The following is a 27634-nucleotide window of genomic DNA, read 5'->3' as shown; positions in this document are numbered from 1 at the left end:
ATACAACATTTAGTAAACAAAGTCCTGCTGATGGTGAAAAATCTAGCATACAAAATAGCACAGGCAGCTCATCTTTGACCAAGAGACAATCTTGAAAGTATATTTGGTACGGATTCAGAAAGATTATAAATTAATTTGAGATCCAAGCACTGAAAGTCCACATACTAGATTTCTTTGATAGATATGGAGTCTGAATACAGTTTGAATGCAAATCAATTTTATAGGCACACATAAAAATGTCTGTATAATTACAGGGTCCCAACTCCAGAGCACACAGCATCTAAGAACTAACATAAGAATTCAGGAGCTGATTGTTCTGCGGATATGAAAAGGCTCAAAGGGCCTGGCAGTCTAATTCCTTTCCACTAAAATGTGCAGTGTTAAGTGTCTAGAAGCTGAAGCACTCTTAGACTTGTTTCTTTTATACTGCTAAATATTTGCCAACATATCTTTCATTATCAGACATATTTACCAGGCTTGTAAATTCTACTAATTAAAAATGATACAAGCTGCTAGACACAGGAGGGAGAGATCTGCTAACAAGAAGGCCACCCGGCCCCGACCCTCTGAAGATTCCATTTTCTTTGTGCCAATGCTGTCTTTTGTATATGTAAAATTTTTGAGCTTAGTATTTCTTTTTTTATATATAATTATTTTGCTTATGTTAAAAAAGAAATGAAAAGATATGGACAATCATTTTAGCTGTTTTATTGTGATGGATAGCTAACAAGGTGTCAGGTGCCGTTAGCTGCTATCGGACGTACCACACATACACAAATAATGAAGCCGGCTCCAGACTCTCGCCCATTTTGGAAAACAGAGGAATATGACGGTAACCTGTGAAAGGAATCATATCCCATTAGAATAATAAAAACAAATTAATGGAGCGGAAGGTTCCAGCAGTGCTTCTGAGATAGATAATACGTTTACCCAGCATGCATTAAAAAGCATGACTATACAGTTATATCTCCATCTTGTATATTAATCTTCACCCCCAAATTAAATATGTGCATTTTTAATTCTGGCTTTCTCCTGCCCAACACTGAGCACACAGATTCTTCTCTTTCCAAAGGACAGCATGGTCCAAAATTTGCCACCACTCTTCTGCCTTCGGAAGACTCTGTTTCCTAGGCACACACAGCTCAGGTGCTGTTAGAAAAGTAAACCTCTGGCGACGAGGGATCTGGGAGCATAGCACAAATCACCCCAAGAAGGTGACTCTGCCCCATAGAGGTAGCCAGCCATGGAAAGGGTCAGAAAAGGAGAGTCTCATGCTCTCCAGTCTCTCTCCGTGGGCAGGAAGGAGAGTCCTGCCCCTCCCTCCAGGGTTGATTCCCACCCTCGCCTTTATGGTAGTTATAACTACTCTCCACTGAAACAGAACTGTGATCCATGTAAAGAAATGCATACGCCAAGTGAATTAGTCTTCCTAGCAATTCCACACCCCACCCCATCTTCCACATGAGAACACGTTTCTGGAACTCCAGAGAGAAAAAATACATGTCAAGACATCAGATTTCCTTTACATTCTATTTTTATGGGTAAAGCCATTTAGTGTATCAAAGTATGTCTTTAATCTAAACAAGTTACATTTATATGATATGTGAGCATAATCATCTAACGTTTAGGAATATTACCTTTGTTCATGCATAGAAGTGGTATAGTATATTGCCCGAGAAATTCATTTCCTGTTATTAAAACTTGATTTTCAACAACAAAACGTATCATTGCCAATTCTGGCACGTGAATGATAAATGTGAATGTTTCATTCCATCTTGGACTAAAAGCTGAAATATATATAAAAAAAACACAAAGAATCATAGACACTGTCTCTAGGGAAAAATAGATAATACCTGTTCTCCAAGATTTTTCCCCTTTAACAATAATAGTTTGTGTTATAGAATACTTAAGCTTTTAATGCTCCCAAGGGGAGAGGAATAATAACAATCATAACAGTTGCTGGGCAATGTTCTAAGAACGTTATGTAAAGCATCTCAAATTGTCCTCCTGACAATCCCATCAGGATTATTACTATCCCCATTTATAGATGGGAAAACTGAGCCACAGTGATGCTACATAATTTCATAATGGTTTCACATAGACAGCCATTAAATGGTAGGAGTTCCAACAGAGAGTATGACTTCAGAGAAGAAACGTTTAATCATTAGCCAATATAACTAATGTACTTAGGTACTTCTTTAACAACAACAAAAACAAACAAACAAAAAAGACATAACGAAGTTTAAGTAACATCATTTTTCTATACTGGGTCCTATTAAGGGAAGAGCCCCATACACCATTGTCAGAGAATGAGCATTCTAAAGCCAGCCCTTGGTCCTTCTTTTGACTAAGTGCTCATTTTGAAATACAAAATTAATTATAATTCCTGTCTCTCGCAAAAGAAATCATCCCACACAACCAATCCCTTGCCAAAACAATAAATTCAAATAGCATCATAATATGACCCACATCTGAAACTTAAAGCATAATTTAATACAATCAAGAAATTCCTACCAAGATTAAATATATGTTCTACTTAATAAAGATTCCAAAGATTTGAAGAAAAAGAATATGAACATTTTTCACATCCAAAGGCAGAGTTACTCTTGCTCTGTTGACAGCTTTTGTTCTTTGAGTTCCATTTCCAACAGTATTGATGAATGTGTGCCTAATTTTACCTCTATGTTTTCTGTGGGTCACCTGTGGTCACAGGAGCACAGTCACCAGATGGCAATGCAGGATGCCATCCATGCCCATGGAAATAGTAAACTAATTGAGTCACACTGGACTAATGACTGCATTACCTTTGCATAAGAAGAGAAATAATGCCATGGGATTACAAGGGCAAATTTAGAGTCAGTTCTTCACAGACATTGAAAAACGTCTGCAGAAAAGTTTTACACTGATTAATTCTTCCTCCTCCAATGCCACTTCATTACATGTGCCCTTTCCACCTCCCGCCCTCTCCCTCTGTACCTCTGTTTCTCTATCTCTGTCTGTCGGCTTCTCTCTCTTTCACACACACACAAACCCACACATGCACATACACCCAAATTATGAATTATAGAAGAAAGTCCTAATGTTTATTTGTCAAAGTGAAAAAAAAGGTAAGCCATGAACCAAATTCGATAGTGATGAATAGTAGTTTTCCCAGAAATGACCCAAACTAAAAACGTACTTCCACACGTTAACCTAATCTGATCGTTTCCTCCCAAACTCTCATGTCTTTAATTATACTACCCTCATAGCTAAGTACCCTAAGACCCTCATAGCTAAGTACCCTAGTAGCTAAGTCATCTTAAAATCCCTCTTGCCCTGCCGTCTAGACATTTATTTCTGTAGTGGTTCTAACTTGCATTCCCCATTCCTTTCCTGATGTCACAATTCTCTTTACAATTTGACTGTACATCCTCTAACCACTGAAAAATATATCTTGACTCTATATTTCTCATTTTCCTCTCATAGACTTCCTCCTACGTGATCTGCAGAAACAATCCAATTAATGCTCAACTCTGTTAATGTTACCGTGTATATCCCTGTTGAAAAGTCATAATTTTATCCACCTTGTACAGAAAAGCAAGTCCCTAACACCTTGGCCTGGCTTTTAAGGATTTCCATGACCATCCCCAGTAACTTTCTCATCTAATTGCTCACTAATCTTTCTTAGGCACCCTCTATTCCACCCATCTTGAGCTTCCTGGCTTTTCCCTAGCAGATCTGAATGATGTCTTCTTAGGACTCACATTGTTCTTTAGGACTCACTTCGTTCTTTCTACCTTAAATGTCCTTATCATTACCCTCTATAAAAACAACAACAAAAAATCTACTCATTCTTCAAAAACTATCCCAAATGTGTGCCTCCCACTTCCACTTCTTTGTACTCTGCTTGAAACACTAATGACTTTATCATGATCATTTTACTTGTATCTCATCTCTCATACTGAACTGTAAACTACCCTACCTACAGGGAATGGAGATATACATAATAACACATTTAATAAACAGATTTTAAGCCTTTTGATACTTATCACCAGGCTTTTAGCATAGGAGAGGCTCAGGAAATATTTGATGAACCAAACTGAATTTTTCTACCAATAGTCTTGTGAAATGCAGAGATGTGACCAAAATTCTAAAATCATAATATTACAAGTGGTGCATTGAATAAGTAAAGGCTGTATCTTGCAATATGAGATTCAAGTAAAGGATGGAGAAAGGATAGGTTATTATAAGCTCCCTGACATCAGCAGTTCCTATTTCTTGACCCTGCCATTGTAATGTGCAGTCAACTCTGAGGGACGCCAAAGGAGGCAGGAAGTCATCAGCAATGACCGCCTCACACTGATACCCTGGGGTGAGGCAGGAAATACTGCTGATCTCTTTTCCTCCATGACTTTATTCAAGAGGCCATAGTGGGGGAGGATTCAGTAGGAGGCAGACCGTGGAGATGAGTAGATATTACCCTCCAAGAAAACCATGAATAAAACTACACCTGTCCTTCCGTCAGTGCCATTTAGTCCAGAGTACATTTCCATGCTCTAAAGTGAAATCCACTGACTTTGGGAATGTCCACTTAGTGATGACTCCACACTCAAGGGCTCTCCAAGTGATCCCTTCTTATAAGGGTGAATCTCAAGAACCTGTGATTTCTAATCCCCTTAATGATTTGAACCTCACAGAAGAAATGGCAACACTCATCACGTATTGCAAAAGATACCAAGGGATGCCAGAGTGCTAAAAATCTTGCCAAAAATATTTGTTCTAATCCTTCACTTCCTTTCTGGCAAAAATAACTGAATTATGAATCCAAATAGTTTATCAGTAGGTTTCTGAGGCATGTTTAGCCTGAGTCAGAGGCCACGGACCTTTGATCTAAAATAATTTGAACAGTAAAGTAAAAATGTATACTATGCTACATCAGAAGCATCACAAGTTTTTATTTATGCAGAGGCTAAAGGCTAAGTAGATTTGCACCTGTCAAGACATCTGTCTTAATCCAGTAATATGAAGGAAAACATAAAAAGGAAGTAAAAGGTTTAAAAACAAAAAGTAATAGTGTTCCAGGTCAGATAAGTTTTTGTATCCATAATCTGAAAACATAACTGAACAACCTAATTATTATCAAAATGCTTTTGCTGCATATAACATTTTAGTAATTTTGAACCTAATGAAGAATGTTTGCCTTAGGAATACTGAAGAAGTATAAAAGGGATCAACCTGAATTTGGAAGCTTTCCAACAAGAAGTCAGATAGAAGTTCACTGAGATACATTAGGAGCTCACCGTTCTTTTTAATGACACGAGTCTGCTGCTTGGCTTGATCCTGTGGAACACCAAAGACTTCTATTATCACTAGTGTGTCAGCCTTGTTAGATGACGTATTTGTAAGAGGCAACTGGGCACCGCTGATGATCTGCACAAACACACGGCAATACTAGAACTTGGCAGAATGTTAAACGGCATCACCATTCACTTAATTTCAAAATAAAATTCTGTGGCCCAAAAAGCTGACAAACTCGAAGTCAGTTCCCACTAAAACTGAAGCTGAAAAGTAATACAAATTTTAAAGTTTAAGTCTATTATCCTCAAGTATCAATTGAGACGGATAAATATCAAGTGGACCAAGAAAATGTCCAAATCATTCCATTTTAAGGAAATGTGATCCTACTGGCATCCACAATGTCCGAGGCTTCTGACACAACATCTATTTTTATCTTAAAAGAATTTCTTACGATCATTTTTTACTTTAATTTAGGCTAAGCTGTTCTGATAACATACACTATTTACAAATTTGTATTATATGTGCTGCAAAAAAATTAAAAGTAATACATTACCTTTAAATGTAAAAAACACCATATAACTTCTTATAATGGCATTTTATCATAATAGGATTTATGTTTGAGTAACTTGTGAAATTTCGCATTGCTTATTCTTACCTATATTATTATGAAGATAAGTAACCTGAGTCTGACAAAATCAATGGTCTCATGTGTAAGAACTAAAGGGTGTCAAAAGAATGTTTAACAAAGTAATTAATATTTTGACTTAGCCCTTCGTTATCCAACCTAATTATTGAAGCAAAAGTTTGTTTTACTTTAAGAAATGAGCATTTAAAAAAAACTACATTTGAAATGTACTAACTTAGGCTAAGAACTGGAAGATACGAACCTAAAAATGCAATTGTAAAAATTAAGGCATAATTTCCATTTTTGAAGATTATATGAAAAGGGACAAATAAATAAGTTTAGTCAAAAGGGAGCAAGGAAAGAGAATAAACAGAAAAATGCTGCAAATGTGCAATTTTTCCTTTCCTAAATCTGCACGTGGAGGCATTAGCTAGAAATCAGAGTGACTACACAGATTTTTAATCATCAGTATGGAATGGGCACCTTTCAATCAGCATAATTAATCACCAGAGTAATTAGAAAGAACACTGGCCATAAACATAGTAGGCTGATACCACGTACCAGTGTACACCATCTAAATACCACTCTACAGGGTGAGTGGATCCTTCCCCTTACCCAGAGAACATTCAACTTGATTTCCAAGTCATGCCACCACATTTTGTGAAAGTCATAAGGCAATCACAAAGCTCCGTAGATTTATCAAAACAAGAGAGAAAGGCCCATATGGCTACGGCAGCAGCTACCTGGGAGAATCATTAACCCTGCCTGCCTCACTCTATAGCACCTGCATCTCTACACGAGACTCTCAGAATATGAACACGTGGCATGTGTGAGCACCTGTACACACCAACTACCTTTCAGCTTCACTGTCCTGGGGAAAAAGCACATATGTTCTCTATTCTTAACAGGAAAGAGAAATCATTCATTCAATCAACCTACATGCATCAAGCCTATATGTGGTGTCAGGCTCTGTGAACAAAGATTGAACATAACACAGTTCTTATCCTTTAAAAATCCTCAGACAGCAGGGGCAGAGAGATAGGTAACAAGTAAATAAAGGCTTATAATGTAGTGTGATAATACCCGTCACCTACTGCACATTGCCATAGCATTGTAGATGCATGCATTAGGTATTACAGAAAAAACTACAAAAAGTAGCACAACTAACCTAGCTGAGGAAAATGTTTCCATAAAGAAGTGATTCCTAGGCCTTGAAAAGTGAGGGAGAATGCAGTAGTTGGTGCAAGGAGGGAAGAATAGTCCAGTCAGAGGGAAAAGTCTGTGCATTTGTGAAAATGAGTCATGGACAGAGAAGGATCCAAGTTTCACAGTCTCATAAGACAGGGTCAAAGGTTAGCCAGAGTAGAATGCTACGCCTTGACTAGGAAAGCAATCAGAAAACACAAATACTAAGTGGTCATAATTAGACCGGCATTGTAATAAAATCTCTCTGGTCAACTTTTGGAGGGTGGATAAGAAGGACTGAGATAAAATCCTCCCTGAAATCCTTAGGAAGCCAAAGGAGCAGACCTGATGGCATGGAGCAAACTCCTGAAACAGAATAGCGGCAAAGTAGGAGAGACCAAGAGAATGGATAATAAAGGCATTTAGGAACAGAATCAGCAGAAATTAAAGCTGTTTGAGGTCTGGGAAGTGAAGGAGATGTAGATTAGAATGGCTCCCAATTTTTCCTTCTGAGCAGCATGGAGGGAATAGGTCCTTTGTTGAGATTTCAATAACAAAGTAGAAGTAGATTTGACCAGGAAGGGATGTTCAGAGTTTCGTATTTTTAAGTTTGACAGAACAGTGATTAAATAGGTAAAGTTACTAAGTAGGTTATTAGATCTTTAGATTGCAAAAATGAGGTCAGATTAAAGATTTGAACATTGTTGGTGGTTAAACCATGAATGTTTGTATAACAGATTCCAAGGGAAATACTTAGTTTGAGACAAAGGTTTTTTAAAAGCTTTAGATACCATTTGGACTGTTTTAAGGCCAGGTAGAGGAAGAGGAACCCACAAGTGATGGTGAGAAAGAATTACTTGGCGGGTAAGAAAAGGGGAGCGAGCAGCACCCAGAGCACAGAAGGGAGATTTGTTTGTGTGGAGTAGGAAAGGATTTTAAAAGGCTGATTTGCCCCGTCTTTTCACTAGATCAAGCATTTAAAAAAAGGATGCCAACATAGTAACAACACTATACCGTAGGCTCAGTGGTCAGTACCTCTCCAGATTGCAGAAACAGAGATAAATCATCAATTTTTGGCTGCATCCAGCATGTGGGCAATCGCTGCCTGTTCACTATCATCATACACTGCTGCTTTAGAGTCACAAAATCCCTAACAGCCTGTAGGAAACTCAGCTACACACTGCTGTGTTCTGCAACAACAGCCAGGGTCACGTCAGTCTTCTTCATCTTTGTTGTACTCTCTCTCCACATTCATTTCCAGAAAATAGGCTCATACCTCCCATTCTCAGCTGGACTAAAATGGCCAGGGCCTGAACTGGATGAGCTGGTCTCCCCAAACCTGCCATGCTCTGAGTGTTCTGATGGTGGAAGAAGGAGCCCAGCTCAGAAAGGGGGGTGGAGGGGGCTGGAGGATCCACTCACTCTAACAGCCAGGTAATGATTGGCAGGAGAGTGCTTGGTGGCCAAGCTTCACTAAGTAATAACATGAGACACCATCAACCCGGCTAGGATAGCAACATAAGGATTTACCAAAATTTCAGAACAGGATTCGAGATGGTTCATAGGCCTCCAGGAGCAACTAGTTAAATAGAAAGAGAGACCAAAGAGACCATATCCAAGTTATTTATTGACAAACACCACGTAGAGATATAGTCTAAAATAGGAGTGCTCATAATTAAGTGAAGAGAGAAAAGCTACTAGAGGTTTTTAAAGACTTAGTGACATTTTAAAAAGGAAATAAACATAGCACTGAGGTTATAAAGAAAAATAAGAAAAGTGGGTGGCGCCTGTAGCTCAAAGGAGTAGGGTGCTGGCTCTATATGCCGGAGGTGGCGGGTTCAAACCTAGCCCTGGCCAAAAAAATATATAATAAGAAGAAAAGTTTTAAAAAGTTTACTCTAATGGTAACAAATGATACACACTGATTTTGCTCTGGATAAAATTATACAGGATGTAATAAAACACAAAATGAAAAGTGAAATCACAAGTCAGGAGTGTGGAGGGAGCGTGCTGGTAGGATACAGACAAAAAGGAAGCAACAGCAGCTGGGGGGCTCAAATACTATCCCCAAATAAGGGAAAGGGTCCCATCTACCTTAAAATCAGTAAAGAATAAAATCAGTACAGACTTTGAATCATCAAGGTAGGGAACAAACATTAAAAGCTCTCCCAAAATGCAGATGAAAAGGGAACATGATTAAATTGACACAAATTAGTAGACATGGAGGACAAATAATGGAGAAGAGCATAGAGATACTTTTTCGGTAATCAAATAATGTTCAGACACATACAGAGAAAATAAAGATCCTGAATTATAAATGCTTAACTCGGGAGATTAATGAAAAGAAAATGGCTTCCTGGATATTCTGGTAAAAAATTTTAAAGTTAGAGAAGAAAAAGCAGCATGTCCACAGGGTAATTACTGGGCTGAACTCAGACCTCTCTATCACAATAGTAAATGCCCAAATACAATGGAATAATATAAATCGAACTTCGAGAGCAGGTGGCTTTAGTCTCACTATTTCTATGCACAGGCAGACCATCATTCACGTAAATGTTCATCATGCAACAGGAAGACATTTTTCAGATATGGAAGGATGCTGAACTACTATAGTACCTGAAAAGATTAACAGAACTGCCACAGAATTCTACGGAATTTACAATGCTAATGTACACTGTCTAGCTTTCCTAGCAACTAAAAAAGTAAAGGAGAAAGTTATTGATCTTACCCTTATTGTAAGTGTCACTGGATTACTGTCTGTTATTTCATGTGGGTTAAAGTCTGAGTTAGCATCTCTTAGGAACTCCGGTTTCAAAATATATCCAGACCCACCATTATCGAAAAATTTCCCATTTTGTAGGTCCATAGGCATACCAGGGGTTTGGAAATTTAGGGCCACTGTGAGAAAGAAATATTTTGACATTGTCAGGTATAGAGAGTCGAGTTAAAGAAACACAATTAAGTGATTTACAGAGATCTAATCACAGATTACATATCTTCAATTGTTCTGTGAGCAAGGGCCATTAGCCTAATAATTCATGATTTTTAAACATTTTCCTCCAGCCATGTCTATATTAATGTGTATCAGTAAGTTGCAAAGTTTAATCTGTAAGCTTTGAATAAGGAAATCAAAATAGCATCTGGTATAGATCACAGAATAGCGATATACATCAAGTAACATTCAAGAAATACGAGAATAAAGGAAATCAGTGCATTAAATTCAGGAAGGAAGACATCAGCTAAGTCATAAACTTTTAGGTCTAAGAGATGCTGCTATCACTTGAGGAAAAAGTGAGAAACAGGTAGAGAGATTGATAATCATCTTTAAAATATAAAGATACCTTGGCATGGGCTGGTAAAGAGCCACCCCAGGCAGTAAAACCCTCCACCTCTCCACTGGCCCCACTCGCCCCTTCTCCTCAAACCTATGTGCCTTGCCACGGTCCAGTAGAAGAAGGTTTAACACTTGACACTTTCTGACTGGAGAGTGTCAGTGCTATACCATCTGTGCCACTCAGAATAAATAGAATCTGGAGTGGATAAATAACACAGCTATGCAATCTCATTGACTTTTCACAACTACGAATGTAGACGTATAAACAATAGTGATCATGGGATCCAAAGAGGCCTTGAGTACATCTTCAAGCAGAGGAATTTGATGTCCAGTTTGGATTTCTTGTTCCTTTCCTCTACCACACCTGTCCCGTGCCCACTCCTACAGAATTTAACTCCCATCCTCGGTACCCTCACCTAGATTTACCCTCTCTGATCCATTTAGGAATGATTTCAACCCTTAGAACTAATGATTCGCCATTAGTGCCTGACCCTAAAGCTCCCAGGGTCAAAAGCCTTCATAGGAAGCTTTCTCATGAATTTTTCATAAATCCATAAAATGCATTCACGTTATATGACTTTTAAAAACAACTCAATATTCTATATAACATACCCATTTGACAGCCTATATTCCAAAATTCTTGAGGATTAAAATTAGACGAGTCCGCTCTTGTTGCTTTGGGATATATTCTGGTAATGAAGGTCCTGGTGTGAGAAATAAACTCTTCAACTGAAAAAAAAAATTATGAAACCATTATGAAAGATTTTAAGTAAATTAAATAAGCTACTGTATCTATGTAATATAATGTAATTCTACAATAATTTCAAAATTTTGTTAGGCATTATCTTGGCAAAAATGCAGGGTGGCCATAAAGTTTGCACACTATTTTAAATTGCACATGAACTTTATGGCCACCCCGTGTTTGCAATTCATGAAAATCAAAATAAATTCATGCTTTATAATTATGGTATAATTCACTGTTATAGAGATATTAATAATAATTTTATTATACAATTTGTGTACATTGAGCATTTGAGGAGAAAAAAGATAATTTTATATATTTTTTCACATATAAATTAATTTCACATCAATGTAAGAATACATAAAATTCTAAAATAAATGGGTGGTGCCTGTGGTTCAAAGGAGTAAGGCACCAGCCCCATATGCCAGAGGTGGTGGTTTCAAACCCAGTCTCAGCCAAAAACTGCAAAAAAAAAAAAATCTAAAATAAAATACATTTATTTTTCAAAACAAAAGTAGTGTATTTCCCCTTTTTTTCAACTTTGATTTTCACATTATCACAGAATCACATGTAGGTCATATACAGCTTTCTGATTCTAGCTATATTAATCCCATGGAACATTTCCAATTCTCACTGTTGAAAGGAACCCTAAAGTTATCAGATTCAACTTGCAACCCCTCCACTCCAGAATCTTCCCACCAAATTCACTCCATCTCTGCTTACATATCTCCTTTGAAAAACTCACTGCTTCTTTATGCTTTTAATTATTTCAGATGTCTTCCTTACTGAGATGTCTCTATGTAACTGAAGTATATTTACATGTACATATGAAGATACACAGTCCTCATGTATTTGAATTTCTATATATATTCTTTATGATTCTTCTTATCCATATTGTAGTTAAATCACTTTAAATTCAAAACTAACTTGCACACTACCCATTGGACACCCCTGCAAATGTTTTAACACAGATTTCAAGTTTCTCCAAGGTTATTCTTCCTCCTGTTCCTACAACCATTCCTGATAATACGGTGAGCAGTCATGGGAGAAACCGTTATTGGCTATGACTCACTCGATTTACAAATCAAACTAGAGCAGAATCATTTCCTCTATCACTCTAAATACTACTCTTTAAGAAGCATTGTCAAGTTAATAAATACAGTTAATTTTACCAATATCAATAGTTATTTTTTAAAGTTACACACTCCTTGAGAGAGAAAGTTTATTTTGAAGCCATTTATATATAAACACAGCATGGGTGTTCAAGTATCATGCTCCCTTATCTAGTCCTAAGGCATGTCTGTCCTTAGGCAGAACATACACTCCTAGGTCTTAATGTTTCCCATCTACAAAGTAATAAACATGAATGATTGCTAAGGTCTCCTAACATAATATGATTTTGTTATTTTTGAGATTAACCTTTAGAAATTAAAACTTACTACAATGTAGTCTATGTTCATTTTAGAAATAGGAGGAAGTCCAAAGAATTCAAAGTAGACCTACTATTTGATCTAGCAATCCCACTACTGGGTATTTATTTGAAGGAAAAGAAGTCATTTTATCAAAATGACACCTGCACTTGAATGTTTATTGCAGCACAATTCACAGTTGCAAAGATGTGGAAACAACCCATGTGCTCATCAATTCATGAATGGATTAACAAATCTAGTATGTGTATACCATGGAATACTACTCATCCATGAAGAAGGATAAATTAATGCCTTTTGCAACAATTTGTATGGAACTGGAGACCATTATCCTAAGTGAAGTATCTAAAGAATGAAAAAAAAACACCACATGTTCTCACTATTAAATTGGAACTAACCACTGAGCACACAAGTGCACAGAGGGAAGTAAAATTCATTGGAAATCAAGCAGGGGGAAGGTGGAAGAAGGGATGGACAATAGCCTACTTAATGCGTACAATGATCACTGTCTGGGTGACGTGCACACTTAGAACCCTGACTCAATCATAACCAGAGTGATCTATGTAATCAAATACATGTGTACCTCCAAATATTTTGGCATTAAAAAACCTCCTTACTACGTATCTTTCTATTCCTTTGTATGTATGCAAAGTCAGACATTTAATTACGTGAATTCATCCTAGAAAAAGTGCTACATACCTCATTGCTGAATATCAGTATGGTCACCTTGGAAGTACTCCCTTGCAAAGCTATGCACTGATGCCCGCACATAAGTCCACCCTTCAAAGCACTTTTTTCTAGGATGAAAACATAATCGTTAGACCTCATAGGACAACAGCTCTGATGGCCATTCCAGAAAAAGAGTTTCGAAACTGCTCTGAAGGATAGACTAGGCACTAGTGTTGGCGCATAGCTTCCCGAGGGGGAGTACTTTCAAGGTGACTGCAGTGATACTCAGCAATGAGGCATGTAGCACTTCTCTCAGGATGAGTTCATGAACTTAATTGTCATACCTTCACATATTAACTTTTAACTGAAAAATATTGTTGATTCCCTGATATACACTGCCATCTTTTGCTTACTAAATTAATGTGAAAATCATTTCATTTCAATAATATTCATCTAAAACATTATTTTTAACAATGTTGATTGTGTTTATAACAGTGATCTTTGCAATTAAACCTTTGATGACATTATTATTTACCATTGACTTTTGGTGCAAGAAAAATGCTTGACACCCTCTCTCAGAGATGGAAAGGCTATACTTGGCTCAGAACTATCTAGCTCTTTTCAATCATTTTACAAGTATTTAATATGATGAGAGTAACAGAATTATAATTTCACTGTGCCTGAAGTTCCTGTCCTCATAAACAACAAAAACTGTCCAATAGTTGGAAGGGACAGAGGCTGGTAAAATAGGCCATACAAACTCTCTAGGCCGTATTTACACTTAGAAGCACATTTTACATAGCAACCCAATGCAAATACAACATGCACAATTGTTTCATAAAACAATACTTGAATAAGTAAGAATTTACTGCCTACAATACGTGCTTCTCTATTCTATTCTCTTACATCCTATTTTATTTTACTCCATCCTACACTACTCTATTGTGTTGTATTACTTAGCTATAGTCCAGACCTACTGAAGTGATTTTTGGTTACTACCCACAGTTTAAAAGGTGTGTGTGTTTGGTGGTGGTGGTGGGGGGCTTAAAATATCCAGGATCTCTGTAATAGGCAGTTAGAGGATATAAACTAAAGTACACTTCAAAATACTTCAAAATCCTTGGCCACCAGTGGCAAGCCCAATGAGGTCAGCCATTAACTCTATCTAGTCTGCATTTCCAAACAGCCAATGGCTTTTCTCAAGTCAGTTGCAGGTGCTGATTTTCCTGCTACACAGTTTCTACACAAAATGACAGATTGCAATTTTTGACACGGGTTTAGAGAGTCACCTGGCTGTTAAGTTAGTTGATCATTCCTTTCTAAATTTGAAACATCCCACCACATGAGTCTGAGAAGGGGGTAGGGTCTGGCCTTTCCCAGGCCTTGTTTCATCTTGAGCACTGACAAACAGAAGAATCGCCTGATATGAAAATCAGAGGCAGTTAAAAGAAGGTGTAGAGACAGGTGGCACCTATGGGGGTGTGCCACCCAAGTGCACACTCTGCACAGCTACCTGGTTGTCCTACCTGCATGCCATGACTTCCCTCTCCTTCACTTCAAACATAGAGCTTTCAAATCTCATTAACTCTACCTCTTAGATGCCAACTGAATCCATAAATGTCACCCTGTCTCCATTCTCGCAGCCATAAACATTCATTGCTTCCATCCTGCTTGGAGTCTCACTCTTTGGTTCTGCTATCAGAGGCATCTTTAAGAGACACAGTGGATGCTACCAGCGCTGAGATTTCAGCCTTCTGCTCTCCCTTGCTCCCAAGTTCAAGTGCCTTGATTCTTGTCTCTACCTAACTCTGTAGTGCACTTAGCACTTTCCCATACAAACTGCTAACCACAACCTCATCCACAAACTGTCTGCACTGGACATTCTCAATCAAAATATCAAGGCGTAAGTTAATGAATGGCAAAGTTCTGTGAAATAAAACTTAATGTAGCCTAAGGCTTACAACCCCTTAAGGGTCATATTGTGTTATTATAAACTATATTAAATATGTTGAAATCTTATGAAAATATATTTTATAAGTATCAATGAGTAACCTTAACACCATAGCAGTGAATATAACTTATTTAAACACTTTAGCTGTTGGAATCATAAGAATTTACCTTTCAACTTTGAAAGTTTTCGGGCTCGTGTCTCCCCAATAGAATTATTTTCATTAAATTGCTGATACTGTCTTGAATGTTCAAAGCTTTTGAACTTCTCAGCTTTAGTATAAATGACAAGATCAGATAAGGCCAGAGCAATTTTTACCTTCCTGGTCTAAAAATAAAATGCAGTCATTTCATATTTTTACACTAATCATTAATAAAAAAAATTCCTTTTCTAATAAAGAGAATATGTTTCCAAATGTATTAAGTTAGCCTTTTCATAAGATTACCTCCTCAATAACTATTTGTATTAAGCCAACGTGATTAATTCCAGTAACTAAAATATTTAAAGTTACTATGAGTTGGCCTAAATTTAACATCTCAAAATATTGAGGATGATAATTATTGCTCTTTTCCTTTTCTCAAAGATTTCAGTTTATTCTTATAAGTTTTACAAATTAAGAGTTTTGGCCATGAGTAGGTATATTTTCCTATTCTACTTTGGAATAACTTATAGTATATAGCGGACATTTTCTCTTTTATAGCCCAGTATCTATTTCCTTTCCTTTCCTTTTTTTTTTTTTTTTTAAGAGACAGAGTCTCACTTTGTCACCCTCAGTAGAGTGCTATGGCATCACAGCTCACAGCAACCTCCAACTCCTGGGCTTAGGCGATTCTCCTGCCTCAGGCTCCCAAGTAGCTGGGACCACAGGCACCCACCACAACACCCAGCTATTTTTTGTTACAGTTTGGCCAGGGCCGGGTTTGAACCTGCCGCACTTAGTATATGGGGCTGGAGCCCTACTCACTGAGCCACAGGTGCCGTCAGCCCAGTATCTATTTCTTCTGCCCTATTTTATTTGGGGAAAACGTTCCTTCCTCATCCTGGATGCAGGCATGGGTCTTACAGACTGGGCCTGGCTAATCAGAGCTGTGCAGTCCCATAGCAACAGTAATTACTTCAGGGAGGCATGTATCACACGATCATAAGCAATATACAAAAAGAAATTTTGCTTGTTCTGCTGAAACACACACACACTTCACAGGATTTAAACCTGAAAGAATATCAAGCCGATTTTTTGCAATCGTCTTGCACCAATGCAGAGAATGTGGGGGAAAGTTGGGGGAAAAAATAAAGTTCTATTGACCTTGCTTGAGACACTATACCAAGGCATTTGTGAAATTAAAATCGCTTTCACTCAATTTTTCATCTAAGTAGGCCAATATATTAATCCTTGCTTTACTTAAACCAGTTGGATTTGTTTTATGTCGCATGAAAACTAAAATACTTTCCTTTTCATGCTAATGTGGATACTTCTAACACCATATATTATAAACATTGACTTTCTTGTCTCTCTACTTGAAGGCAGAGGAGTTATGCTGCTCATCTCTGTATCTGTTGTACTGTGTACAATGTCTAGCGCAGAGCAGTGCATAACATTTGCTGACTATACAGAAAAAAAAAAAAAACATTTAAAAACAGCTAACCCTCGAAAAGAGGTGGCTTTTAACTTTTCTCTCCCACTGTCCATTTTTCTCAAAGTAAATTTTAATTGACAGGCTAAAGTTTTTATAAGAAGGAAAAAGATTATTCTCTCCAGAATTTTTTAAATTCTCCACCAATTAAAAAAAAAAAAAAATACTTTTCAACTATTTTAAAGGTTTGCCCAAAGCATCGTCTCACCTTCTTTTTCCCGAAAATCACTCCACGCATCTTTTTTCCTTCTGTTTCTTTCTCCTGATTGTCCTTTAATAACAAATTGTCCGACATGGAGTCTTTCCACTCGTCCTCCTCCTCCTCTCCCTCGACCACTTCCTCCCATTCCTCCACCTTCCCGTGCTTATCAGCGCCTTTTCTTTGCCGGGTTTCTAATAAGGTTCCTATTTTCTTATTTTTAATTAGCACTTTGAATTTTAGTACCTATGGAAATAATTGGGAAGAGAGACACGATGTGTAATCACACACTGACAGGTAAGTTTGCTTTCTGACAGTCACTGAAAAGTGTTTCATCAGGAGACCGAAGTGGTAAGACACGTGAGCGCTGTGAATGTTGCCACGCTCCTACATTTGATGGACGGGAAATATTAAGCTAATGATGCTTGAGTGTAATATAGGTGAAATTTGAAGAGGCTTAACAAATATCTGATTTAGTCTATCCTGAAAGCCCTACCCTAGGCTACATACCTGATCTTATTTTTTCTTACCCCTATTCATACCTCAATAGAAACCAGTGGTATTATGGTATTGACCGTAATTCACCTAAACAAATATGCCTGTTATGATTGGAATTTAGAACGTGTCATCTGTTTTAGAGTCTAAAGTTGGGACTATGCCAATGTTTTTAAATATGTGAAAGGGATCTATGTGTTAAAATACTTGCCATGTCACAGAAGCTAAAATGTTATAGCTATTTATTTATTTATTTATTTATTTATTCCGTTTACTTATTTTTGACACAGAAGCTCACTCTGTCACCCTGGGTAGAGTGCTGTGGTGGCATAATAGCTCACAGCAACCTCAAACTCTTGGGCTCAAGTGATCTTTTTGCCTCACCAGAGACTACAGGGGCCCACTAGTTTTTTCTACTTTTAGAGGATCTGGGATCTCACTCTTGCTCAGACTGGTGGTGGACTCCTAAGCTCAGGGTATCCACTGCCTTGGTCTCCCAGAGTGCTAGGATTACAGGCCTGAGCCACTGGCACCCAGACTACGACTTCTGATAGCAAATGCTTCAGGTCATCTCTCTCTTATCCAACATTAAAAAGTATTAAATGAGATTGGGTTTATAACAATACCTATCGTAGTGTCTGGCATCTAGTAGAGACTCACAGATTTGTAAAGCCTCTTCAAATTTGACCTGTATTACAGGCAAGCACCATTAGTTTAATATTTCCTGTCCAGCAGAGCTAGAAGCACAGCAGTATCTTCCACTAGCGTCATTCATTCTAAATCCCAAGCATCTGGTTCCAGTCTTTCCCTTGCTTAGCCCTACCCTTTTCAAAACTTCATTAATTTAACAGACATCTTTCAGTGTCTGTTTGGTTATACTGAATGCTGAAATCTGGGTAATGAAGTAAAGTTCTTTTCTCCTGGGAGCCCTGATTGTCCCGTCCCTCTTGCCATCCTCAGGTACCCACTCAAATCCTTCCATCAGCGTGGCCCTTCTCTCTCTGACAACGGCCGCATGTTGGCAGGGGTGCTTATAAAAGGGATGAATTCCTAAGGTCTACTTCAAAATTAAAGAATCAGAATCTTGAATTGTAGGGCTGGAATTATTGGGCTTCCTTAATGAGTCTCCAGGCAATTATTTTACACACTGAAGACTGAACATTGTAAGAGAAAGTGATTTTCTCTCTAATTCTTCATTTACTTGTTGGAAAGGATCTCACCAGTTTAGTATGGGAGCTAAAACTTTAATACAAACTATGTGTTGCAATGCTAAAAAATAGATTTATATGTAACGGGACAAGAGATTCTTTTCCTAGAAAGCCAAAAATTATTGTAATTTCCAGAATTAGATCCTAACTGTTAGGTTTAATCTTTAATGATATGCTTGCAGCATTTTGCACAAAGTTCGTTAGTATTTCCTTCCCATGGTAATTGAACACATTTAGTCTCTGAGCGTTTTTAGGAGGTGAAAGTGTCACGTTTTTTCCATGTACCAAATCATTTTTTTCTGCCTCGGTTCTATCATGAACCCTATATATCTTGTCATAAGTGTCACAACACTTTCATTTTTAAATTTTCCACTCATTTGAATAGAATAAGGAAAAATAAAGAGGGAAATATTCAAATATTATAAAAATATTGCTATATTTGAGAAAGGGAAGGAGGGAGGGCAGGGGGGTGTCAAGGGACAGGTTTTACCTTTTGGGGGGCGGGACACAAATAGAAGAGGGTCCTTATCTAACAAAAGCGATTAATGTAAACTGCTTCTGTGTACCCTCCATGAATCCCCAACAATAAAAATAGATAGATATTGCTACACCTATCAAAAATGAAGATGAGTCAAAAGTCAACTAGTGGGTGTTAGATAATACTATTGAAAAAGAAAAGAAAAGAAAAGTTCATTTATAGATAAAGTCTGGGGAAAGGACAATGAGCCAGCCAAGGAAACTGAGAAGGAGTTGCCAGAGAGGAAAGAGGAAAGCCTAAAGAATGTGGTTTGACGGAAGAAAGTGTTTAAGAAAAGGAAGGAGGGGTCATGGTATTAAATGTCTCTGGAGGCACAATCAGACGGAGGCTGAATTAGGTCCACTAGGATTTAGCAGTAAGAACGTTTTAGATGACCACAGTGAGCAACTCACAGTGGAGAGGAAGACGGATGGGGTCGGTTTCAAGGAGATTAAGACATGGAGAATTGGGTTATGAGAGGGAATAATAAAGTCTTAACAAACAGACAGCTGGAGAGGGAAGCGAAATCCTGCCAGTAGAGATGGGGCCGCTCAAATCAAATACTCACATGTCCATAAGAAAAGACGGTAAGGGGTCCTAGGAACATGGAATTTGAGAAGAGTAGATTTTAAAGGGAACCCACTACTACCCAGCTTCTGAGATAAGGGTACAGACTCCTCAAACTTTTGCCCCTTTCTTAACACTTTGCCTATAAAACACACCAAATTCCTAGGGCCTAATACCAAACTGCCTTCTAATTGTGGACCCAGGAGGTATGGCATACGGTCAACATGTGGCTTTTACATGTACTTCTCTATAGTCTCTTTATTGAATATACATTCACCTAAATTGAGCGTTTTCTAGGAAACATGGAAAAATATACCACTATGAAAACATGGGAGCGTTTTCTAGGAAACACTGGAAAAATACACCACTATGAATAAAACTAACACACCTTCGTGGGCCAGTGTAACAGGGACGTGTTTGGGTGTTTTGTTTTGTTTTTCTTAACAGGAGCTTCTCAGACAAAATGTTACCTCTGGTGAAGGTAGTCTGTCTTGAAATTCATCAAGAATATCAGAAAGCAGGGAGTCTCCAAAAGTAGTCTGCAAATTGTCTGCCATCACTTCTTGTTGAGAAGGGGAGCAGTGATTTTCTAAAGAGAGCACCACTGGGTAGTCAGATGTCTAAAAAATTAATCATTTATTAATCAGAACTTGGAAATAACTTTAATGCAGTTAATATAAGCACTTAATCTAAAATTTAATTCTAATGTTCAATACCTTTACAAAATAATTAAGTATTCTTTAAACTGAAAGTTGTTCTTGGTTTGGACAAAACAGGGACCATTAATTCTGTATAAAAAGAAAAAATATGACTGTTTGCACCTAAAGTATAGGAAACAGCTGAGGCATCCATCATTGGGTTCTTATTTAAATAAATTGTACCATGTCCATACAAAGGAATAATATAGACACATTAATTATGTCTATTGCTATAGAAAGTTATCTAGAGTCTTATGAAGCAAGTTGCCAAAGGGCAGCATTCTATATTTTTATTTTCTTTTAATATTTAGACATTTTAATACACGAAAGAAAAACCTATTAACACTGGTGAGCTGAGGAAAACGTTACTTTTCTTCTTTTTCAGTTTAAACTTCTATAGTCACAACACCTTGCTTTAAAATTAGAAACAAAGGTAAAATTATTTCTATTTTTTAATAATAAAGGGGATCTATTAAATGAAGATGAGTCTACAAAGGTGTTTTTGGTCCTTTCTCAACCACGGTCATTTCAAAATTTGTCACAAAGTAGAGAAGAAAACATTTCTGGATCTGCATCAAAATTCTTACCTGTGTTTTGATTTCATAAATAATTATCAGACACGAACTTACCAACTTGTTAACAAGGCAGAGATTCACAGGCTTGTTCTGCTTTATCACAGCCCTCGAAATAGGACATGTGATATTGTTTCTTTTTAACCTATGAGTGTATTATTATCCTGTTTTCTGTGGCTGCTGTAACAACTCACCACAAACTTAGTGGCTTAGAAAAAAAGAAATTTCTGCTCTCACAGTTCTTCTAGTCACCAGAATTTTTAATTGCTGTCACTGGGCTGAAACGAAGGTGTAGGCAGGGCTGGGCTTTCTCAGGAGGATGTAGGAGAGGAACCGGTCCTCGCCTCTTCCAGCTTTTAGTGGCTGCTAACATTTCTTGGCTTGTGTCCACATCATTCTCAACTCTGTCCCCTGGGATGTCACCTCTCCCTCTACCTTGTTTTTTATAAAAGTATGTATGATGGCATTTAGGACCAGTCAGATAATGGAGAATAATGTTCCCACGTAGAGGTCCTTAACATCATCACATCTGCAAAGACTGTCCAAATAAAGCAGGTCCTAGGAAAATGAACCTGGTATCCTTGGGGACCCTTGTGCAGCCTACGACGATGACCATCTCAACTATACAAACACTATTGAATATGCCTACTGACTCACTCTAACATCAGCACAGTAGTATAAAGTTTTCCCCAAATATAACAAATGAAAATGAGACCGGGCAAAGTGATGGCCTAGCAGGCAGATTCCTACACTGTCCTCACTTCATTGACTGGGCAGAGTTGATTGCTTTATCTTCTGTGTCCTTGGCCCCATCTGCTGGGAACATCCTCTTGTCTTTCTTTTATCCTCCTTTGCTGCATCTGACGTGGATGTTGAGGACGTTGCTCTTTTTAAAGCCAAGCCATGTTTGTGATCCACTACCTGTCCAAAGACTGCTTCAAGGCTTACCTAAGAGTCAGCCTTGGGGGTGGGGGTGGCAACATAATCAAAACCTTAGACTTCTTGTATATCTGTTCCAGTAAATTACATGTACCAGTAACTAGGCCCAAGGTCCTTTCCCAGTCATGGTCATCAAGTCTATTTAATTCTATTTCTTCTCTTTCCCAAATTAACAGTGACTACCCTGAATCAGAAATCCAGGCTTCATTCTCATTTATGATGTAAATCTGAGTCTCCTTGTTCCACTGAGAAATCACATTTTTTCTTGCTTAAAGCTATTTTTTAAATCTCATCTCTTGCACTCTCTCTTTTTTTTTTTTTTAATGAATGTTATTGGGCATATTTAACATGATACTATGGATAAATATAGACAATGAAAAGATTATTAGAATGAAGCAAACTAACATAGTCAATATCTCACATAGTTACCATTATTTTTATTTATGCATTTATTTATTTATTTATTTTCGCAGTTTTGGCTTGTGCCGGGCTTGAATCCACCACCCCATCATATGGGGCCAGCCCCTACTTGTTAAGCCATGGGCGCCACCCACCATTATTTTTAATTAGAGAATTTTCAAACTCTTTAATGGGGAGCTGAATCACTTGTGCCTTTTGATTTAACCTTATTTAATTCACTCTCTAACTCTATTTTTTGGTAGTTTTATCTCCCACTTTAATTATAAATTTATTTGGGGGGGAATCTTTTTAATTCAAATGATTAATTAGGGGGTACAAGTGTTTTTCTTACATAGATACCTTGTACAATGCTTAAGTCAAGGCTCCCTATAACCAGAAGAGTGTTAATTGTACCCAATAGGCAAGTTTTTATCCCACTCTCACCCTCCCCCACTTGGGATTTCTCATGTTCCTTATATTGCCTTGTGCCCATATTCACCCATCTCTTAGCTCCCACTGACTTGTGAGAACATGTGGTGTTCAGTTTTTCATCCCTGAGACACTTCACTTAGGATGATGGCCCCAGTTCACTCCACAGTGCTGCGAATGACATTATTCCACTCCGTTTTATGGCTGAGTAGTACTCCATGTTTTACATGGACAACGCACCGCTATTTCTTGATTCATTCATAAGTCAAAGGGCACTTAGGTCAATTCAACCTCTTTGCATTTACCAATTTTTTTTCATTTTTAAGGTAAAAGTAGCTAAAATCTCATTTAGCATAAATTCCATAAATAGTGCAATTTTATTACCTATAGTCTTCACATTATACATTAGCGCTGTAGACTTGTTCACCTTACTTACTGATACTTTGTATCCTCTGACCTGTATCCTCCCTATTTTTTCCCCAATTCTGTCCTTATAGCCACTGGTTTTTCCCTTTGTATATTTGAATTTTTTTTTAGATTCCACACATAAGTGAGAACATTTTTTTTTCTGTGTCTGGCTTGTTTCACTTAGCATAATGTCCTTCAGGCTCACCCACAAAGTGGCAAATAACAAACATTTCTTTCGTTTTTAGGGCTGAGTAATATTCCATTGTGTATACGTACCATAATTTCTTTGTCCACTTGTCTCTCCATGGATGGATGCTCAGGTTGTTTCCACATCATGGTTTTTGTGAATAATGATGCTTCAATGAACATGGGGTTGCAGATATCTTTACAAGGTGCTGATTTCATTTCCTCTGGGTATGTGCTAGGATTGCTGGGTCATATGGTAGCTCTTTATTTAATTTCTTTAGCAATCCCCAACCTGCTTTCTATAATGGCTGTACTAATCTATATACATTCCCACCAACAGTGTGCAGGAGTTTCCTTTTCTCCACATCCTTGCCAACATTATCTTTTCATTTGTTGATAAAGAGAGATTTAAAATTGTAAGAGTTGGAGGTGAAATCTCAGAATGGTTTTGATTTACATATACCTGATGATTAATGATGTTGAGCACTTTTTTGGATACCTGTTGGCCAATTTTATGTCTTTAGGGAAATGTTTATTCAGAGTTTTTGCCAAATTCTAATCTGGTTATTTGTTTTTCCACTATTGCATTATAAGAGTTCTTTATAAATATTGGATAGTAGCCCCTTATCAGATATATGGTTTGCAACTATTTTTTCCAGTTGCAAGCTGCTATTTCATCGGTGGTTTCTTTTGTTGTGCAGAGGTTTTTTACTTTCGTGTACTACCATTTATTTATTTTTGCTTTTGTAGCCTGAGCTTTTGATATGATATCTAAAAAATAATCAGTGCAAAGGCTATTACTCAGGGCCTTTTTCTCTGTTCTCTTCTAGCAGTTATTATTATTTCTGGTCTTACACTTAGGTCTTCTATTTATTTGAGTTGATTTTTGTGTACTCTTGTAAGAGAAGAGTCCCGTTTCCTTCTCTTGCATGTTAAAATTATGAAGATTCATTCATCTTTAGTGAAGAGACTATCCTTTCCCCCATTGTGTTCTCTTTTTATGCTAGTACCATACCATTTTGATTACCATAACTATTTGATATAATTTTAAATCAATGAGTATAATGCTTCCAATTTTTTCTTTCTCAGAATTGTTTTAGCCATTTGCGGTCTTTATGGTTCCTTACAAATCTTAGATTTTTTTTTCTATTTCTATGAATAATATCAATGGGATATTGATAGGTTGCATTGGGGAGTATGAACATTTTTTAGTGTCATAACGCTTCCAATATGTGAACACAGGATGTATTTCCCTTTAATTGTGTCTTCATCAAAGTTTTACAGTTTTCAGTGTATAGATCTTTCATCTCCTTCATTAAATTGACTTCGGAGTATTTATTATTCTATTATCAATGGAATTGCTCTCTTGATTTTATTTTTCATTAAATCGTTATTTATGTACAAAATGCTAATGATTTTTGAATATTGATTTTGTATCCTGAAACTTAGCTACATTCATCTGTTAGTTCTATCAATATGATTTTCTTTTTTGCAGAATCTATGGTGTTTTTCTTACATATAGGATCATGTCATTTGCAGACAGAAATAATTTTACTTCTTCCCTTTCCCTTTTTTCAGTTTATCTTTTTTTATTGTTCTAACCCTCATCTCTTATTTTCTGGAGTTTAGAAGTTGCAGGTCTTTCTAGCTAAGGACCTTTGAATTCTAAGACTCTCTATTTCCTTTTATTTCTTCAGCTACCCACCCTAAATTAAGTGAGAGAGTTAGCTGTGTAAATATTTGGGAAGAATATTTTATATAATGGAAAAAGCAAGTGGAAAGGCTTTAAGATGTGCCTTAAAAAAAACCCTAAAAAGGCCAGCATGGCCAACTGAACAGGGATTAGTGGGAGAGTGCAGAGAGGTAACAGAAAACACATCACATAGGGCCCAAAGAGTCATGGTATTGATTTTGGCCTTATTATGATTGGGATTAAAGGCTTTGAGAGGAAGAATGACATGACTTGACTTACTGAAAAGTGGCTCTGGCTGACATGTTGAGATAAGACCACAGGAAAGTAAGGAGAAAACCCCCATGCCAGGAAAGAGCCCATTGCAAGAGTTCAAGTGAGAGGTGATAGTAGTTAACCTGGACAGTAACGGTAAGAATGAGAAGAAGGGATTAAATTTAGGATATATTTTGAAAGTAGAGCCAAAATGATTTACTGAAGAATTGATTGATGAGTTTTCAAGAAGGGGAAGAGGGTTGAAGTTGATAGCAATGATTTTGGCTTAAGCATTTGGAAGTTGCCATTAACTGACCTTAGAGTACCAGGAATGGGAGAAGGAAACATCTGGAGCTCAATTCGAAACATGTAAAATTAAATATGCCTATTTGATATCTAAATGGAAATGTCAATTAGGTGTTGTGTATATTGGTATAGAGTTCAAGGGAGAGGTTGGGAGTGGAGAGATAAACTTCATCAGAAATCATCAGAAATGAGATGTCTGAGAGAATCAATGCCATACTATCAATATTTTTATATTATGATAGAAATTGTTCACTTCTGACATTTGTATCTTGGGAATATTCATTTTATATTGTTTTCATATGTAATAAAGTAATCGATGTAAATTTGTGATTTTAAGTTCATGTTTACAGACATATAATGTATTGACATAAGAGAACTTTAAGTTTATTAAATTTGCAAGTTTAATTTATTAGGTGTACATGAAGTACTAAGATTTTCTTAAATCGCTTTGTACTATAATTGTACTACAGTTGAGGTACTTAAAACAGAAAACAAATATATTAACAAAGCAATTATGAGTGTTTATAAAACACTTTCAATGTCTGATGTTACATAGTTAGCCATATTTACAAATGGAACCAAGTTTTAACTATATCTTTGAATCTGTAACATAGTAAACTGAATAATAACTTTAATATTAAAACTTGTAAACATTTCTTACTGTGTAAATAGCTGCCATTAAATTATTAAAATGTCAACAATTGAGATAATGTATTGTAGACACATTTTATTTTTCTCTTAGAAATAAAATAGTTGAATACTGGTAAAATTCTTGCTATTATCTAAACCAGTATTTTTCTAACTTTCTTGGCCATCATCCACAACCTGAAATATATTTTATATTGTGAAACAAGACACAGACAAGTGCACAAACACACATGAATAAAGAAGAGGTTTCATAAAATAACGTGTACCTTACTACCTGTGATTAACTTTAATACATCTACCCGTAACTATGGATCTACATGGATTTAACTGCCTACTAATGGGTCAGAACCCACCATTGGAAATAGCTCTGACCTAAACTAAGGCCAGCTACCATAGAATTTTAAAGCAAGTAAGTTATAATATATACATACCATGAATGCATATTTGTGTATTGCTTGGATGACAGTTTTAAACAGAAGCTTGCTGGTGAGTGTGTAGCCATGGTATACAATAGGTTCATTTTGTGCACCATCCCAGCAGTCAATTTCCAGACAACGACATCCTTTCACAAGGGCACTAGCAAAATTTAAGCAAAATAAAGTGTCATCTTCAGACCATTAAAAATCTATACCATAGTGTCAAAATATTCCAAAGACTATTTGGGATTTTGTAAGAAATGCATAAATGAATCCATAATAAAGACAAGTTTTGAGTCTCTAGAAATGCAACCACATTAGAAAGGAAGAGACAAACTACCCGTGTAGCACAATATTTGTCCTTCCTAGTCAAAAATTATACTCTCAATTATTCTTCATTCTAGGCTTGATTTGCAGTAAGCAAAGGAGATGCCTTCCTGCCTACTCCCAACTCAGACAGTTTTGGTTACCGTGGTATCTACTGAAAACTGCAATACTGTTGAAAAGCCATAATGTCCAAAGCATTCTCAGAATAATATAATACGTTAATGAAATGGTTTTTATTCTTTCCTCATATCAAGTTTTGAAGAATAGAGTTTATGGTGGGAAGAGAAAGGAAAAAAAAAGAGAAATCATGTCAATGTCTGCTCCTTGGAGACTGTGCTACACAGAGGGCATGGAAGTTAGACAGCCTGAGAGCTAAGTGACAACCTTTATGTCCTTAACTGCTTTCTCAAATGCTATCTCTAATTCAAGTAAAGGCTAGAGAAAATTAAGATTTATGCAAAGGAATCCTGAATACCTGCTAATCCATATCATTTGACTCAATTTCTCTGGAAGCAAAGTTTTTTCTGTTTTTTTTTT

The 27634-nt window shown here is 37.0% G+C and overlaps 1 protein-coding gene across 1 annotated transcript in view; it reads right to left on the bottom strand.

The window, feature by feature from the left end:
* Positions 1-751: 751 nt before the first annotated feature.
* Positions 752-27634, bottom strand: part of PLCZ1 (phospholipase C zeta 1) — a 48392-nt gene continuing 21509 nt past the window's right edge. Inside the window, exons 4-13 of the mRNA XM_012813509.2 lie at positions 26786-26930; positions 20295-20444; positions 17194-17283; positions 17047-17109; positions 15378-15534; positions 11034-11150; positions 9816-9985; positions 5280-5409; positions 1638-1787; positions 752-837 (exon numbers count right to left, since the gene is read on the bottom strand). Of these exons, the coding sequence (XP_012668963.1) occupies positions 752-837; positions 1638-1787; positions 5280-5409; positions 9816-9985; positions 11034-11150; positions 15378-15534; positions 17047-17109; positions 17194-17283; positions 20295-20444; positions 26786-26930 (1258 nt within the window). The remainder of the gene's footprint in view (positions 838-1637; positions 1788-5279; positions 5410-9815; positions 9986-11033; positions 11151-15377; positions 15535-17046; positions 17110-17193; positions 17284-20294; positions 20445-26785; positions 26931-27634) is intronic.

Source organism: Otolemur garnettii, unplaced genomic scaffold (genome assembly GCF_000181295.1).
Source record: "Otolemur garnettii isolate 467f Iridium unplaced genomic scaffold, OtoGar3 scaffold00271, whole genome shotgun sequence".
Taxonomy (NCBI): Eukaryota; Metazoa; Chordata; class Mammalia; order Primates; family Galagidae; genus Otolemur; species Otolemur garnettii.
Note: the sequence above shows the minus strand (reverse complement) of the source record. Positions and strands in the feature narration are given on the sequence as shown.